Below are 16,873 nucleotides of genomic sequence, written 5' to 3' on the forward strand. Positions count from 1 at the left end.
CCTAGACGATGCGTATTTAAAGTGATTTGCTGGTCTACCTGCGTTGCATCCTGGAGTGCTTGTTAAATTGCAGTTCCATCCTCCCTCCTTGAAGTATTTTAATGTTTAGAGGTGGGGCCTTGAGAGCATTTTTAATACTCTCTGTAAATACTAATAATACCAGCTAAGTCTGAGAGCCGTTGATCTAAAAAGACGGTCAGTTTTTTCCTTTAAAACTAGAGATGGGTAGAGTAAGAATGAAGAGAGAAAAATGTTTAGTTGGTATTTTCACTGAAGCTGGTAGTCACTCAATCCTTTCCTGTCAATAGAAAGTAAGTGAATTAATTTTAAAGTCCTTGCAATTTTCCTGTGTTCCGCGTGGTCATGGTTTTTGTCCTTCTTCAGATTCCAGTCGTTGTTCTGTTCTGAAATGATACCTGGCCTGATTGTTACATGATACCTAGACTGAAAGGTATTGGCCGGCCGTGGAGCATAGATGCTGTCCTTACTACTATTGTGTGACAAACAGATGTCTCATAGTTTGTACTTGCTGAGTGGGGAAAACAAGTTAGCTTGGGCCTATTTTTATTATGTTTACAGATTGAATTAGTTAACGTTATAAACAACTGTTATAAAAAACTGTTTGTTTTGATCCATTTCTTGTTTTGAAGTGATGTTCTTCGTTGTTCATTTGAGAAATGCCGTGTGCCCTTGTGCCAGTCCCTGTTTCAGATGTTGGATACAGCAGTGAACAAGCAAAAGTCCCTGCCCTCGGGTGGTTTATAATCTAGTAAGAAGAAGCAAAGATAAAATGTCAAGTACTGATAAATATTTTAAAGAAAAATGATCAAGCTGTGAGGGTAGGAGCATTCTAAGCAAGGCAAAGCATGTCTGAGGTCCTAAATTTCTCCTGTTGGAGGAACGTCAAGAATAAACCAGTGCTATTTGAGCAGAATGAATGGGGGGAAAGTGGTAGAAAATGAGTTCCAAAGGAGAGGCTGGACAAGGTTGTGCAGGGCTGGATAAACTATGGAAGGACTTTGGTGTGTGGTGAGAAACATTTGGGGAGTTTTCAGTGCAGATGTGATATGATCTGATTTACATTTTAAAAACTCATTCGGGCAATTGTTTGGAGATTAGACTGGGGAGGAAGTAAAATGGGCAGCAGGGAGTTGAATTAAGACGCTTTTGCTGTAGTCCAGGCAAGAGGTGTGCTACTGGCTTATAACTACCAGCTTGGGAGTGATAGATGGGCTAAAAAACCGTCAGACTGTGGATATATGATTGACCTTTGAACCACGTGAGTTTGAACTACATGGGCTTACATATACGTGGATTTTTTTCCCCACCAAATGCAGTATAGTACTGTAAATGTATTTTCTCTCCCTTAGGATTTTCTTTCTTTAAAAAAAAAAAAGAAGAAAAAGACTTTCTTTATTTATTTGAGAGAGAGAGAGAGAGGATGAGTGAGAGGGAGAAAGCTGAAGCTGACTTCACACTGAGCACAGAACTGAACAATACAACCACGGAGATCATGACCCAAGCTGAAACCAAGAGTCCAATGCTTTACTGACTGAGCCACCCAGGTGCCCCAATGCATTTATTTAAAAAAAATATTTAAAGATTTTATTTACTTATTAGAGAGGGAGAGAGAGAGAGAACACGCACAGGCAGGGCTAGGGGCAGAAGGAGAGGGAGAAACAGACTGCTCACCGAGCAGCCCCGATGTGGGGCTCCATCCCAGGACCCTGGGATCATGACCCAAGCCAAACCCAGACGCTTAAACAACTGAGCCACTCAGGTGCCCCTTCTTCCTTAGGATTTTCTTGATGACATTTTCTTTTCTCTAGCCCACACAATTGTAAGAATACAGTATATAACAGTACAACATACAATAAAATGTGTTAGTTGTTGTCGGTATGTCTTCTGGTCAACAGTAGGCTATTAGTAAAGTTTTGGGAAAGTTATATGCAGGTTTTCAGCTGTTTGGAGGGAGGGGGATAGGGAGTGGAGGCCATGCCCCTAACGGCAGTGTTGTTTAAGGCTTCTAAGGCATTCAAAAAGAGTACAGCCAGAAATATGAACCTGGAGTTGAGGGAAGAGCTTCTTGCTGAACATAAATTTGAAAGCTAAGAGTGAATGGTCTTTAAACCATAAGACCAAATGGGGTTACCTAGGGAGGGGATGCGGTTGTGAAAAGAGGTGCCAGGATGAGCCCTGGGGGCCTCCACTGTGTGGAAGTGTAGCTGAGGAGAATAAGATGACACTGAGACACCGCTGTCACTGGAATTAGACTGGAAAGCAAGGAGCCTGGGATCTTGAAAGTCAAGTTCAAGAAAGCATTTCAACCAAGAGGGAGTCCCTTAATGATTGAGTGAGTAGTGATCCAAAGGTTCTTATGCATGATCTTATGGTTTCTGTAATTTAAGATCAAGTTTTTGCCATAGCTTTTTAAAATTTTTACTAAATATAACCTAAATTAGGTTAGAAAACCATTAATCTTTAGGGTGGGGGAATAGGAGGAGTTTAATGACATATCATTTCTCCTGTGCTCTTGTCCTTAAAGGTAGTAAATGAGGGCTGAAAGGTTCATTTTAAAATACAAAGAATTGGGGCACCTGGGTGGCCCAGTTGGTTGAGCATCTGACTTGATTTCAGCCCAGGTTGTGATCTCAGGGTCATGGGATCACCCTCAGCATTGGGCTCTGTGCTCGGTGGGGGTTCTGCTTGGGGTGCTTTCTCTCCACCTGCTTCTGGCCTTCCCCACAGCACACGCAGGCTCTTTCTCTCAAATAAATGGATAAGTCTTTCTAAAAAAATACAAAGAACTGTGGTAATATGATTAATTTTTAATTATATTTTATAAACCTTGACTTACTTTTTTATTATAGCAATTTTAATAATTAAATAGAAGGTAAGAACCATATAAGTAAAATATGGACCAAGATGGTTCCTGGATTTTTAAGTAGTCTGTTTTCTCATTAGAAGTGAGTATGGTTCCTCAGTTGTGTTACATAGAAACTTGTACTGAATTGTCTAGTCACTTAATACGTACCGATTAATGCTTAGCCATGTGCCCACACTGAACTGGGTATTGTAGAAAAATGCACACAGAAAGTATGGGAAACACAGAGTTCCATTTCTTACTTTTTTTTTTTTTTTTTAAGATTTTATTTATTTGACATAGAGAAAGCAAGAGCACAGGTAGGTAGAGCGGCAGGCAGAGGGAGGGAGAAGCAGGCCCTCCACTGAGCAGAGAGCCGGATGCGGGGCCCAATCCCAGGACCCCGGGATCATGACCTGAGCTGAAGGCAGCCACTTAACTGACTGAGCCACCCAGGCACCCCCCCCCCATTTCTTATTGTTAATGGAACATTATTTATAACTTGCATTGCTCCAAAAAGGATTTAAAATATCTTACAAAAAACACAAAGGTAAGAAATAAAGCCAAGATGAAGCTAATATAAGAATGCATGCTGTAGGTAAGCTAGAAATTTAACTTTTTAAAAAGATTTATTTATTTATTTATCACAGATCACAAGTAGTCAGAGAGGCAGGCAGGGTTGGGGGGTGGGGAGCAGGCTCCCTGCTGAGCAGGGAGGCTGATGCGGGGCTCGATCTCAGGACCCTGAGATCATGACCTGAGGTGAAGGCAGAGGCTTAACCCACTGAGCCACCCAGGTGCCCCTAAATTTAATTGTTTTGAAGATTTTATTTATTTGACAGAACAAACACAAGTGGGGGGATCGGCAGAGGGAGAGGGAGAAGCAGGATCCCCACCAAGCAGGGACCCCAATGTGAGGCTCATTCCCAGGGCTCCTGGATCATGACCCGAGCCAAAGGCAGATGCCTAATCAACTGAGCCACCCAGCACCCCTAACTAATTTAATTTTAATTGTTTAGCAGCTAACGGAGAAAGGGAAACCTAGCTAGTTAGTGTAATTCATAGTGTTTGTCAGATTAAAAACAAAACAAAGCATCTGCTTAGTGAATGCACAACTCTATCTGATAATCTGACCAACAAAAAAATGCTTGTGAGGTTTGCTCATAAAGAAGGCATTACTGAAGTCAACAGTATCTTCAGTCTGTCTTTAGATGTAAATGTTTCTTTAAAATATTCCTTGCTATAAGCTAAAGGTATATTACCAAAGTGGAATTTAATAAGAGCAGTTTGAATGGGTGTGTATGTGTATCTCAAATAGAAGAGCCTAAAAACAATTCTCCCTTGTTCCTGGCGTGTTCTTTCCACCCTCTTGTCATCCTTGTGTCTTATCTCAAGCAGACATTTCTCCAGGATGTTTTTGCAGATCTCCCTGACAAAGCCCCTGGTTACAGATGCCTGTAAGACCATGTCCTTCAACTCTGTGGCGTTTGTCTCCTTGTTGCCTCACATACAAAGGCAAATGGTGATAAAGGCCCCACGTTTCTCCTCTTTATTTGGTAACTCTGGTATTTTGCCTGAAAAAAAAAATTAAAGCAGATGTAAAGATTCTTCCTACATTGCCCTTTAAGTTAAAATGTCACAGGTTTCTGATTCAGGAAGGGAACGGAGCATGCAGTAGGTCTTCTCTTAAATCTGATAGAGTGAAGGGGAAGAGGGAGATAGGGTGGGAGCCAACTGTGGAAAAGGGACAGAGCAGTTGAGAGTGTGCTCATGATGAAAGGGAGGGGGTGACAGGACCCCAGAATCCAGAGCTCGGGGAGCTGCAGCTGGCTTCCCTGGCAGACACCCCCCCCACACACACACATCCCCCAGTGGTTCTAGGCCACGGTTGGTAAGGAGATGTGTGAAATGAGAAGGTGGAGCTAAAGTGTGGGGGTTAATTTTTTTATTAAGATTTTATTTATTTATTTGAGAGAGAGAAAGCAAGAGATAGCGCTTGAGCAGAGGGGGAGGGGCAGAGTGAGAAGCTGACTCCCCACTGAGCAGGGAGCCTGATGCAGGACTTGATCCCAGGACCCTGGGATCATGACCTGAGCCCAAGGCAGCCGCTTAACTGACTGAGCTACCCAGGCGCCCCTGGGTGAGTTAACGTAAAGCTTGCTTATAGATGCACCCTCAGCCAGCTCTTACAGACTAACTGCTAGTGACAGCCTCCTGGCAGGCTCCTCTTTTTTTTTTCTTTTTTTTTTTTTAAAGATTTTATTTATTTATTTGACAGGCAGAGATCACAAGTAGGCAGAGAGGCAGGCAGAGAGAGAGAGAGAGGGAAGCAGGCTCCCCGCCGAGCAGAGAGCCCGATGCGGGGCTCGATCCCAGGATCCCGAGATCATGACCCGAGCTGAAGGCAGAGGCTTTAACCCACTGAGCCACCCAGGCGCCCCCTGGCAGGCTCCTCTTAAACAAACTGAACAAGCTGCCTGGGAGAGCTTAGGGACTCTAGAGTCATGGCATTAGAGGGTCCCAGGTGCCAGTCAACAAGCCTCCCACATACCCAGAGCTCTCAGCCAGCCTGTTCGCTTTGGGGCTGGTTTTACCTGGAGAGTAGGCCCATCTACACAGCAGCAAAGAAAACCTGTACCGGCTGCTGGAACGCCAAACTGGAGACCGCCATTGATCATTAATGTATGAGGGCACGAGAATGTGAACTACCGAGACCAAGAGCAGCTGATCCTCGGAACAGGGAACAAAAAGGAACCTGAAACACTCTGGTTAATATCACCTTGGAGACTTGAAGACATTTTTGCACCCATGAAACCAAGCTATGGTGCTGTGGAGGAGAAAAGGAATGACTAAGAAAGAAGCAGGAATTCTTAGAAACGTGAGCATGTGTTACTGGGGAGAAGAGTGGAAGGCCAGAAGACAGCGGCACGGACATCTTCGGAAACACAGAGGGAAACAGCAGGGAGGAAGAAATGAAGCAACGTAAAAATAAACAGCCAACATTTGCCGAGGCTGAGTGCTTGTCGGGCACTATTTAAACACTTCATTTTTTTCAGTTTATACTAATCCTCATGAGAGCGTGATGAAGGAAATGCTGTCACTCTCTTTTCAGAAAGGAACAACGATGATAGCTTGTTTCCAGTCCCAGAGCTGGCAGTGATGGGATGGGCTCAAACCGAGCCTGAGGTCCTGAGAACACTCAGCCCTCACCTGGGGGGCCTGCCAGTCTCACCCTGGAAGCAGGCCTGGGCCCAGAAGCAGCGGGTTCTCTGGTAGACAGTTTCCCCACCTTCCCCGTGCAGGGTAATAGCCCCTGCCTGCCTTGTGGGAGAGTTGAATCAACAAACCAACAAATGTTGATTTTCTCTCTCTTTTCTGTTCATCCCCCTTCCCCTGACTGTAAGTGATGATGCCTTACTTGCTTTTTAATTCCTTGTACTCATCACGAAGTGTGGCACGTAACTTTAAGGTAAATATTATGAGGGTAATACAGCCGGTTGACTTTGACTCTCTAAAAAGGTTTTGGGGAAAAAAATTTTTTTAAATGGTGTGATCCTGGAAATCAGCAACCCTCACTTTGAAGGCTGAGCTATAGAGGAGAATGAGAACGAACAGTCTCGGCTAGAGATAGTTGTAAATACAGAGATGTTATTAGAGAAGCACAGGCATTTGGTTAGGGCGACAGGCTAGAGGCTGTCATGGGCTGGGGTTTCATCTTGGGTGGTGATAATGGAGACAGGAATGAAAGAGGAAGTGGAACAGTAGAGGGTGAGGACCTGAGTTGGAACTTCCTTCCTTCACTCCCTCCAGTGTAATAGAGGGTTCTGAGACATGTTAATGGGTTTTCTTATGTTATGACTTGGATCCTAGCAATATACATATAATTATTCTGATGTCTTTAGTATCACTAAAATGCAATTTTTAGAAGATTTATTTATTTGAGAGAGAGAATCTTAAGCAGACTCCCTGCTAAGCACAGAGCCCAATGTGGGGCTCAGTCCCATGGCTGAGATCATGACCTGAGCTCGAATCAATAGTCAGATACCCAACTGACTGAGCCACCCAGGTGCCCCACTAAAATGCAATTTTTATTTTTCATGCCACCCTTCTCTATGGCCCCCGACTCCTGGCTTCCTGTATATAGTTGAGAACTGGGCAGTACATACAGGGTCCCTGAGGAGCCACAAAAGAGGCCTAAAGTTGATATGCAAAAGCTCCAAGATAGCTCAAGAACTGTCTAGGCTTTCACTGAGAATCTTCTGCCTTATTTGAAGCTGATCTATCCAGCAGTCTAACAGTTAGAAGCAGTGAACGGGGAGGAGGCAGTATCGGACTGCTAGTGTTTTGAGAGAAAATGAAACCCAGATACCCAAAAGCACAAAACAACATGAGTTGTTTATGATATTATTAAATTGTTTTATTCCTCCAAAGACTCAGTATGCTGGTCTCTGGGCATTGTGCTAGGTCGGGAATAACAGTGAAAGGTTAAAAGATGCCCGGAATAACAAGACACCATTATCAGCAAATAAATGAATGTTTTGTCATCTAGAGATGTGAACTTCAGCTACCTGTACGTTTGTTTAAATGAACATCCTTTGGTGAAGGAGATGTAAATGAACCACTGCTGCCCTGAACTGCGGTGGGGTGCTAAAAGACCTCTGAAAATTTGGCTTAAGAGAGGTGGGTCTGTCTTGAGATCTTCACTTAACTTCAGTTTCGTTGGTAAAATGGAGACACTACCTACCTCTCGGGCCTGAGTAAGAATAAATGAGATGACATGTGCAAATGCCCTGTGGCCTACAAAGTCTCATATCAGTATCAGGTTGTTTTTCAGTTTGCTCATTATCTTTTAAAATATTCCTCAGAGGTTTCACTCTGATGGATTGCTTATCTAAAATATTAATGGCCATCTCTGTCATTTCCCAATTGCTTTCCAGATTTCTGTATTCAGATGAAGTTCAAATTGGCCCAGAGACAGTTATGACCACTCTGTATACTGCTAAGAAATATGCAGTCCCAGCCCTGGAAGCTCATTGTGTGGAATTTCTCACCAAACATCTTCGGGCAGATAATGCCTTTATGTTACTTACTCAGGTAAGTAAAAGTAGCTAATATGTGTATCATGATAGTTTTAAAGATTGAGTATAACTACATATGAGTATTTCATATTTCCTGGAGAATTAGTTCTAGATCATTAACTTAAAGTATATGTAATTATTTTTATAGTACCATTCAGGGAACTATATCAGATTCATAATGCTTTTAGAATAGAAAAGCAAATTAGAGTCCATACAGTATCATATAGGTGAAGAAATGAAGCCTTACGTAAGTAGACTCAAAGATACAGTTCTTTATGGTTGGAGTTGGAATAAACATCCATTGTCGTTCTTGGTATGATTTGAGAGTATGAGGTTTCCTGGACATCTTTGGTCTTAATTTTTGTTGGATCTGGAATAAAGATTGAGGTTTCAAGTCCAGAAAAGTTCTAAGATTTACTGTCTTTGGACTTAATCTGAAAGCTTGGAGGAGTTAGAATTTAAGATTTATATGAAATACTCTTTCTCTGATATTTAAACATTTTCACTAAATGGCAGTATATATACAGAAAAGTACACATTCCCGTAAATACACAGGCTGATGGATTTTCACATACTGAACACATCTATGGAACCATTAACCAGTCTTTACCATATTATTTGGCATTTATTAGATGCCTGTAATCTGAGCTTTATACTTTAGCTATAAATCAATCACTGTTTTTCTCTTTAGACAAAGTTATAATACCCTTATATGAATTGTTTTAAAAATTCCAAGATAAGGGTGCTTGGGTGGCTCAGTTGTTAAGCGTCTGTTTGCCCTCAGCTCGGGTCACAATTCCGGGGTCCTGGGATCGAGCCCCGTGTCGGGCTCCCTGCTCTGCGGGCAGCCTCCTTCTCCCTCTCCCACTCCCCCTGTTCGTCGTGTTCTCTTTCTCTCTGTCTCTCTCTGTCAGATATATAAATAAAATCTTTAAAAAAAAATTATAAGCTAGCCTATAACCATTTGTTAAGGACTGAATTATGTCTCCAAAATTTATGTGTTGAAATCCTAGTTCCCAGCACCTCAGAATGTGATCTTATTTGGAGATAGGGTCTTTACAGGGGTAAGCAAGTTAAAATGAGGACAAAGAAAAAAAAATTCTAAGCTGATAATATGTAATCCTATTGAGTATTAGTGCTGGACCTACTCACAGATGTCCCCTAGCTCAACCCTTTCATTTTCCAAATGGGAAAACTAAAACCTGGGCTGCTGAACTGCAGGCTAGCTGGGGCCGGAGCCCCAGGCTCAGGGTTTCTGGCTTTGCATCCGTTCTGTTGCATAGAGAATGTCTGGTGGCACCTTTTATTGTTGGTTTTTTTTCCCATCTTCTGTCATCAGATATGTGTAGTTATGGAAGAAAGAACATGCTGACATTTGGACGTAATCTCAGAACCGATGTCTGTATATAGTCTGCCCAGCACTGAGCTAGTCACTTTGCATGTATCAGCGCATTTACTTAACAGCAGGAAGTGATAGAATTATCACAGTTACGTGCATTCCAACTCTGCTGTAATTTATTATTATCCCCGTTTGGACGACGAAGAAATGAAAGCTCAGAGAAGTATCTTACTTAACATTAGACAGCAAGTGGTCAAATGAAGATCGCATGGTGGTTAAGCCGGTGGTGGTTAAGGTGCGGCGTATTGATGGCGTGACGGCAGCAGAACGCGCTGAGTGATGCCTGTGTGGCAGCCCCTCGTGTGCCGTCTCGGCAGTAACTTTGGGAGGCGCAGGTGTTCTAGGGGAGAGTTTTCTTACTGTCCCCATTTTATGGTTAAGGAGATAGAGGCAGGGAGACATGAAATAACCAAGGTCGTAGAACTTTGAGGCAGTGTCTCCCTGCATTTCTTCCTCTTCTGAGTATGTGATGAAAATCTAATATGGGAGTTGATATTCATAAGATTCTTTACTGTCCATGTCTTTTAAGGTATGTGGAGAGGATCACTTAATTACTTCTATTTTAAAAGTTGAGTGAAAAATTCAGAAACCAATAAATTAAACTGTGAGCACAGTATAGTTTCTAGTTCAGGTCCAAGGTGGAGCCCAAGAGTCTGGATTTCTCACAGGCTTTCAGAGGACCCAAGTGCTTCTGGACCACACTTTGAGTAGTAAGGGTTAACACATGTCACTAGGAGAACAAAAAGGAACTTTTCAGTGCCCTGTTGGTCTGAGAACCCAGTACTATTGCACATTTTCATTGGTGGGGTCATGTGATTCAGCCCACAAAGTGTCATGTGAATTTCTTATTTCAGCCAAGTGAGTCATTTGAACTGAACATGTTCATTTATTTGAGAGGACCTGTGCCAACTTCATGCTAACACAAAAGGCCAGTATGCTGTACCAGCATGAGTTATACAGGGGAAAAAAACATTTTATGAAGTGATACAATCATACTGGTATTTTTTCAGAGATAATGCCAGACCCAAACTAAATTTTGTGAAAATGTCTTTTACTCTTAAGTAGCAATACTAGATCCCATAGGAAACTTGATACTGCCTGTGTAACCTGAGGAGTAACTGAAATACTGCTATTCTGAATAAAACAATTTTTACCAAAAATTGAAACATAAGTTTTTATGTAAACACTAACTAAAAATATAGTTGAGTTGGTCCATTAAAATAATTCCTGATATTAGAATTTCATTTGATAAAAATGTACTTGTTTCCGTATTTTAAAAATGCATGAACTATGATCCTAGACTGGATCCTCTTCCAGAAGGAAAAGTGTTATAAAAAAACATTGGTTCGGGGCGCCTGCGTGGTGCAGTTGGTTAAGTGACCACCTCTTGGTTTCGGCTCAGGTCGTGATCTCAGGGTCATGAGATTGAGCTCTGGGCCAGCTCGAGGTCTGCTTCAGTGTCTTTCTCCCTCTCCCTCTGCCCACCTGTCCCCCTGCTCCCCTGCACATGCATGTGCGCTCGCTTGCTCACTTGCAAAAAAAAGGAAGGTTGGCAAAACTGAAATACAGTAGATTAGATAAAAATATTATATGGTTATTTACCAAAGTTAATCACTATGGGTTATATAAGAGAATATTCTTATTCTTTGGAAATATATACTGAAGTATTTAAGGCAAGGGCAGGGATGTGTGTAATTTATTCCTGAACAGTTCGCCTCAAGTACACATGCAGACACTATACATTGCCTGTTTTCTTACACATTATTATCCCGTTTATATATATATATATATATGTATGAGTATGTATAAATACGAATATGTATGTATATGAAATGTGTCTGTGTGTGTAGAGAGAGTGCAGATGATAGAACAGGGGTGAAGTGTTAGACAAGTAATATTTAGATGGGTAAATCTGGGTAAAGGTGTATGGGTGTTCTTTTCACTTGCAGCCTTTCTGTGAATTTGAAATATTTCTTTTTTTTTTTTTAACGTATTTCTAAATTTAAAAAATCTAAGAGAAAATTATAAGAAATGAGTTAATTTTATCCTCCTAGATCAGATTTTATATTTTTTGTGGAAAAATTTGACTAAGCAAATTAATACAAGGCCAGTATATAATCTAGGAATAGCATTTTCAGACGTGTTCAAGTATTCTATAATTTTAAGAAATATCCTACTGACTTAAAATACATACATATTTTATGTATGTAAATATACTGTATTATGTATCTTTTATTTTTTTTTTAAAGATTTTATTTATTTATTTGACAGACACAAGCAGGCAGAGAGGCAGGCAGGGAGAAGGGAGGAAGCAGGCTCCCCGCTGAGCAGAGAGCCCGATGTGGGGCTCGATCCCAGGACTCTGGGATCGTGACTTGAACCGACGGCAGAGGCTTAACCCACTGAGCCACCCAGGCGCCCCTGTCTTTTACTTTTTTAATAAAAGATTTTATTTTAGAACGAGCGAGCGAGTGAGCAGGAAGGATGGCACAGAGAGATGGAGGGGGAATCTTAGGCAGACTCCCCACCGCATGCCTAGCCTGATGTGGGGCTCCATCTCATGACCCTGAGATTGTGACCTGAGCCGAAATCAGGAGTCGGGCTCTTAACTGACTGAGCCACCCAGGTGGTCCCGTATGTATATCTATTTTAAATTTAATCCAGTGTTTTCATTGCTCTCTTCTCTCCCCCGTAAAACCCAAGATAACTGTTGAGTTTAGGGACGTTTATTTTTTTATTTTTTTTAAAGATTTTATTTATTTATTTAACAGAGATCACAAGCAGGCAGAGACTCAGGCAGAGAGAAAGGAGGAAGCAGGCTCCCCGCTGAGCAGAGAGCCCGATGCAGGGCTCAATCCCAGGACTCTGGGATTATGACCTGAGCCAAAGGCAGAGGCTTTAACCCACTGAGCCACCCAGGTGCCCCAGGGACGTTTATTATTCAGCAACATCTGAGTTACTGAATCCCTTGAAAATGGATTTTATTTTATAAATAAATGAAGACTCATCAGCCATGCCAGGTAACGCTTAGTTAATTGGCAGTATTGTCAGCAGGATTCTGCATGACCCGGGGTGAATACTTCCGTGTGTTTTGTGTTTGTCCATACTGCTAAATGTAAATAGATCTGACCCTAGGCCAGGGTAAAAGCTTGGTCATCGGCATATCTATTATCACATCTTTTTTCAGCATTATGTTGGGTTGTTTTTTTTTTTAAGATTTTATTTAGTAGAGAGAGAGCATGAGCGGGGTGAGGGCCAGAGGGAGAAGCAGACTCCCTGCTGAGCAGGGCCCCCCCCCCCCCAAATTCGGGGCTTGATCCTGGGACTCCAGGATCATGACCTTACCCGAAGGCAGACACTTAACCAACTGAGCCACATAGGTCCCCCAGTTTGTTTTTTTTTTTTTTTTTTTAGATTTTATTTATTTATTTTGACAGAGAGAGAGAGATCACAAGTAAGCAGAGAGGCAGGGGGACGCAGGATCCCTGCTGAGCAGAGCCCGATGCGGGACTCGATCCCAGGACCTGAGACCATGACCTGAGCTGAAGGCAGAGGCTAAACCCACTGAGCCACCCAGGCGCCCCAGGTCCCCCAGTTTTAATGGTTTTTAAATCTCATTTGAGTTTGGATTTTCTGCCTCTTTCCTCCAGGACTGGCTTTTAAACTTGTTTTTATTTTTGTGTTCTTTTATTTTGTTTTTATTTTATCTTTTTTTTTAAGGAGTTAGCAATCCAGGATAGGAGGCAGAGAGAGGGGGAGAGAGAGATAGAGGACTTTTTAAAAATATTTTATTTATTTATTTGACAGAGAGAAAGATATCACAAGCAGGCAGAGAGAAAGGGGGAAGCAGGCTCTTCTCCAAGCAGAGAGCCCGATGCTGGATTCGATCCCAGGACCCCAAGATCATGACCTGAGCTGAAGGCAGAGGCTTAACCCAGTGAGCCACCGAGGCGCCCCGAGAGATAGAGGATTTTAAGCAGACTCCTGGATCTCACGACCCTGAGATCATGACCTAGCCAACAGACGCTTAACTGATTGAGCCACCCTGGTGCCCCTAAACTTTTTTTTGTTAATTATAATATGCACCCTGATTAACCACATTATCAGCTTGACTTCTGACTTCTTAAAGCCCAGATCAGCTTTTTTTTGGAATCCTACAGTGTAGTTCTGCTCAGTTTATGCTGGGGCTTCTTTTGTTTATCAGTGTTTGTGGGATTCGTTCATATCATTGTGTGTGGCTGTAGCTTGCTCTTGTGTAGGATTCGGTCCTGGGACTATATGCTTTTCTGTTGTTGGGCCTGCTTTTTCCTCAGGCACCCAGAGCTCTCATGCTCTGAAACTCTTGTGCTTCATTCTCTCTCCACAGTCAAGACGGAAAATGGGAGGGGAAGAAAATCTGTTTGTACTGGTGTGCTTGACAGTTGATACCATTTGGTGAAATATCCTAAAACTCAGATTTAAGTAACGACTTTACAGTATAACTAGTTAGATCATGTTAGGCAAGTCAGTATACCTTTGGATCCACATCTGGAAAATGGGATAATAATGTCTGCCTCATCTAAGCTAGAGTGTTTGGTAACAATCAAAATAAGTATAAGAACCAGGCAGTGTGTATATATAGGAGCATATGAAAAGAAAAGTAACAAGGTTGCCAGTGGTAATGTGAACTTGTTGTCTAAGCAAGGCATTTGTGCTTTTAGCTTTTCATTTCGGGCTGCAGAATGGAAAGTTTTAAGAAGAGGTACACATTATAATGGTATTTAAGGTAGGTGTTTTACGTGATTAGCAATTATAACTATAACTGTTCACAGTGTTAACTTTTAATATGTATGGTCTGAAAGTAAAATAACTATGAAAATAAAATAACTATGTTTTTGTGTGTTTAGGCTCGATTGTTTGATGAACCTCAGCTTGCTAGTCTTTGTCTTGACACGATAGACAAAAGCACGATGGATGCAATCAGCGCAGAGGGCTTTACCGACATCGATATTGGTAAGTTCGCCCGTGGGCGAGCCGTGCTTCCTACAGACAGTAACGCCGTGTCAGTCAGGTCGCTGCCGGGCAGCGGGCTGTTACTGTAAAGTGGCACTTTGTATCAGATTGGGTAAGTCTGTCTCTTAAGAGTGCTGCTTTATTGTGGTGATATATTCCTAAAGGTCGTAACTACTTCACAACCTTGTAAAAAATTGAATGCACACCATTGTGCAACATTATAGTCAGGTCATTGACATACAGAGTGAGATGGGATTTTTCTTAAGGAAACTATGATCTAATTGGAGACTCAAGGGACACATATGTGAAATTTAAGAGTTAAGACACAGAAAATTCTGGATAGCATACAGCAAAATGTGATTTTGCCTTTTCTGAGCTAGATATATGGAAAATAATCACTATGCAAATCCAAAACATGGAAAGATTACCTCCCATTGAATAGCGTTAGGAAATTCTTGACAGGGGAGAGTCTGATCTGGGCTGTGAAGAATGGGCAGCATTTGGGTAGTGCAGAGGGGCGGGCATTCGAGGCAGGTGGAACGACGGGAAGAAGCGGAGGGCGGGGGTTAGGGGGGGTGCGGCCGGTCAGCTGGGCTGCATGGGACTGGCTAAGGATGGTGGAGGAGTTTGACCCTTGTTGTAGGAGAGCTGAGAGAGCTGACCCAGGCCTGTGACCTGAAATACTATCTTCATCATGATGGACACAATGTATATTCGATATCTGTGATTGTTATTATCTGTCTTGCTGGCAGACAGAAAAAAGCATGGGCGGGGAGAACAGCCCCGTCTTGAAAGCTTTGGCCTTGAAGTGGAACCGGGGTTTTCACTCCTCATTGTCTCAAATTCGGTCTCATGATCCCATGTAACTTCAGAGGAAGGTCAGGAAGACGAGAAAACAGCACCCGCCGCCGCCTCTGTCTGCGCCTGACCTGGTCTCCTGCCATTCTCTCCCATCATTCTCTCCCTTTCATATGCACTGGCTGGGGTCATTTCTCTTTTAAGCCTTTGTGTTTACTGTTCCATTGATTAGAATCCTTTCCCCCTGAATCTCTGTGTGGCTTCCTCCTTTATATTATTCCGATACCGAGTTAAACGAGACCTGAGACAGACCACCTCAGACCTTAGGGAAACCTCATACCTTAGTCCGAGTAGATACTACATTCCCCTGAACTGTCCCTGTGCTGACTGATTTTCCTCATGATACGTTTTACTACTTGAAATTCTTAAGTATTGTCTGTGTTTATGATGGTTGTCTAGCTTCCCCACCTAGATTGTAAACTTTTTGTAAGGACTTTACTTCTCAATAATCTCTACACCAAACATGGGGCTTGAACTTAAAACCCTGAGATCAGGAGTCATGTGCTTACTGACTGAGCCAGCCAGGTACTCCTGACTGTAAACTCTTTTGAAGGCAGGGACTTTGCCTGGTGTCTTGAACACTGACGACAGGAGAACATAGTACGTGCTGAGTTAACATTCGCTCACCAACTGGACCACCTAGAACGTTGCCTTTCCTTCCGCCTTGGCTAGTTCACTCAGTCTTCACGTCTTGGCTCAAATTCTTCTACTGCAGTGACTCCTTTCTGAAGAGCTGACGTCCCACCCTCTTCAGTGACAGTGAGTGTGTTCGGTCACAACAACATCCCATTGACAGCATGTCTGTCTATCCATCTCTCAGTACCTTGGGAAGGATTTATACTCATTTCGGATTAATTATCCTGAAGGGTGGGGGCTAGATTCCTCCCCACTCTACATAGTAGGCCACTGACTGGATGACGGAGAGCCCCAGGCACCACCCACATTGCTGAGGAAACACTGCTTCATCCTGATTTTCTTCCCCGTAAGGGATCAGCAAATATGCCATTGGTACTTCAGTCTGGGTCTGACATAATACTATTTGCATCCGGGTGGCTTCCTCCTGGAAGCTGTTTTCGAAGTAGCCCCCGTGGTCGGCGTGCCCTCGGAACCCGGAATCCCTGAAGGGGGTGTATATACTCCAAATATTGTAGATACTCCAAATATTTGATTTGATTTGACCCCCCGCTGCTTGTATTAAAATCTAGCCTTGCATCATGTTTGCAAAACATAGTCTTGGATGTTTTTATGATCTTTATTAGGCTCAGCTGCCAATAGAAGACCTGTGTGTTTCCACACCACAGTCTAGTTGGCCTCCAATGCACTTGTTAAAAATAGTGATTGAAAGAGAAGCCTAGATGCTGAGAGGAGGCTGGGCCGGGCTTCAGGAGCTCTTCAAGCAGTTTATGGTTTTAGACTCCAGGGGAGCTTTTTCTCCTCTGGGATTGGAATGTATGTGCTGGAGGGATGTGCTTACCATTTTCCAAGTAGAGAGATACCATTTCTCTCACAGCTGTTTGCTAAGGGAAGAAAACAATAGTCACACTGATAGGAAAGAAAACAAATTTACATATGCTGAAGGCAGTATAATGTGCTGTTTTTTTCCCCCTGCTGATATTTTAAGTTTTTGTGTTTATCTTTACTGGAGCTTGTCAGCATACAGTATAGAGATTAGTAGATCCAGTT

The 16,873-nt window shown here is 42.6% G+C and overlaps 1 protein-coding gene across 1 annotated transcript in view; it reads left to right on the top strand.

Annotated features, from left to right (window-relative positions):
- BTBD1 (BTB domain containing 1) overlaps positions 1-16,873 on the top strand; it is a 39,275-nt gene that overhangs the window by 2,636 nt on the left and 19,766 nt on the right. The window contains exons 2-3 of the mRNA XM_080808984.1: positions 7,801-7,957; positions 14,227-14,332. Of these exons, the coding sequence (XP_080665110.1) occupies positions 7,801-7,957; positions 14,227-14,332 (263 nt within the window). The remainder of the gene's footprint in view (positions 1-7,800; positions 7,958-14,226; positions 14,333-16,873) is intronic.

The sequence above is a fragment of the Martes martes genome (assembly GCF_963455335.1).
Source record: "Martes martes genome assembly, chromosome: 7".
NCBI lineage: Eukaryota > Metazoa > Chordata > Mammalia > Carnivora > Mustelidae > Martes > Martes martes.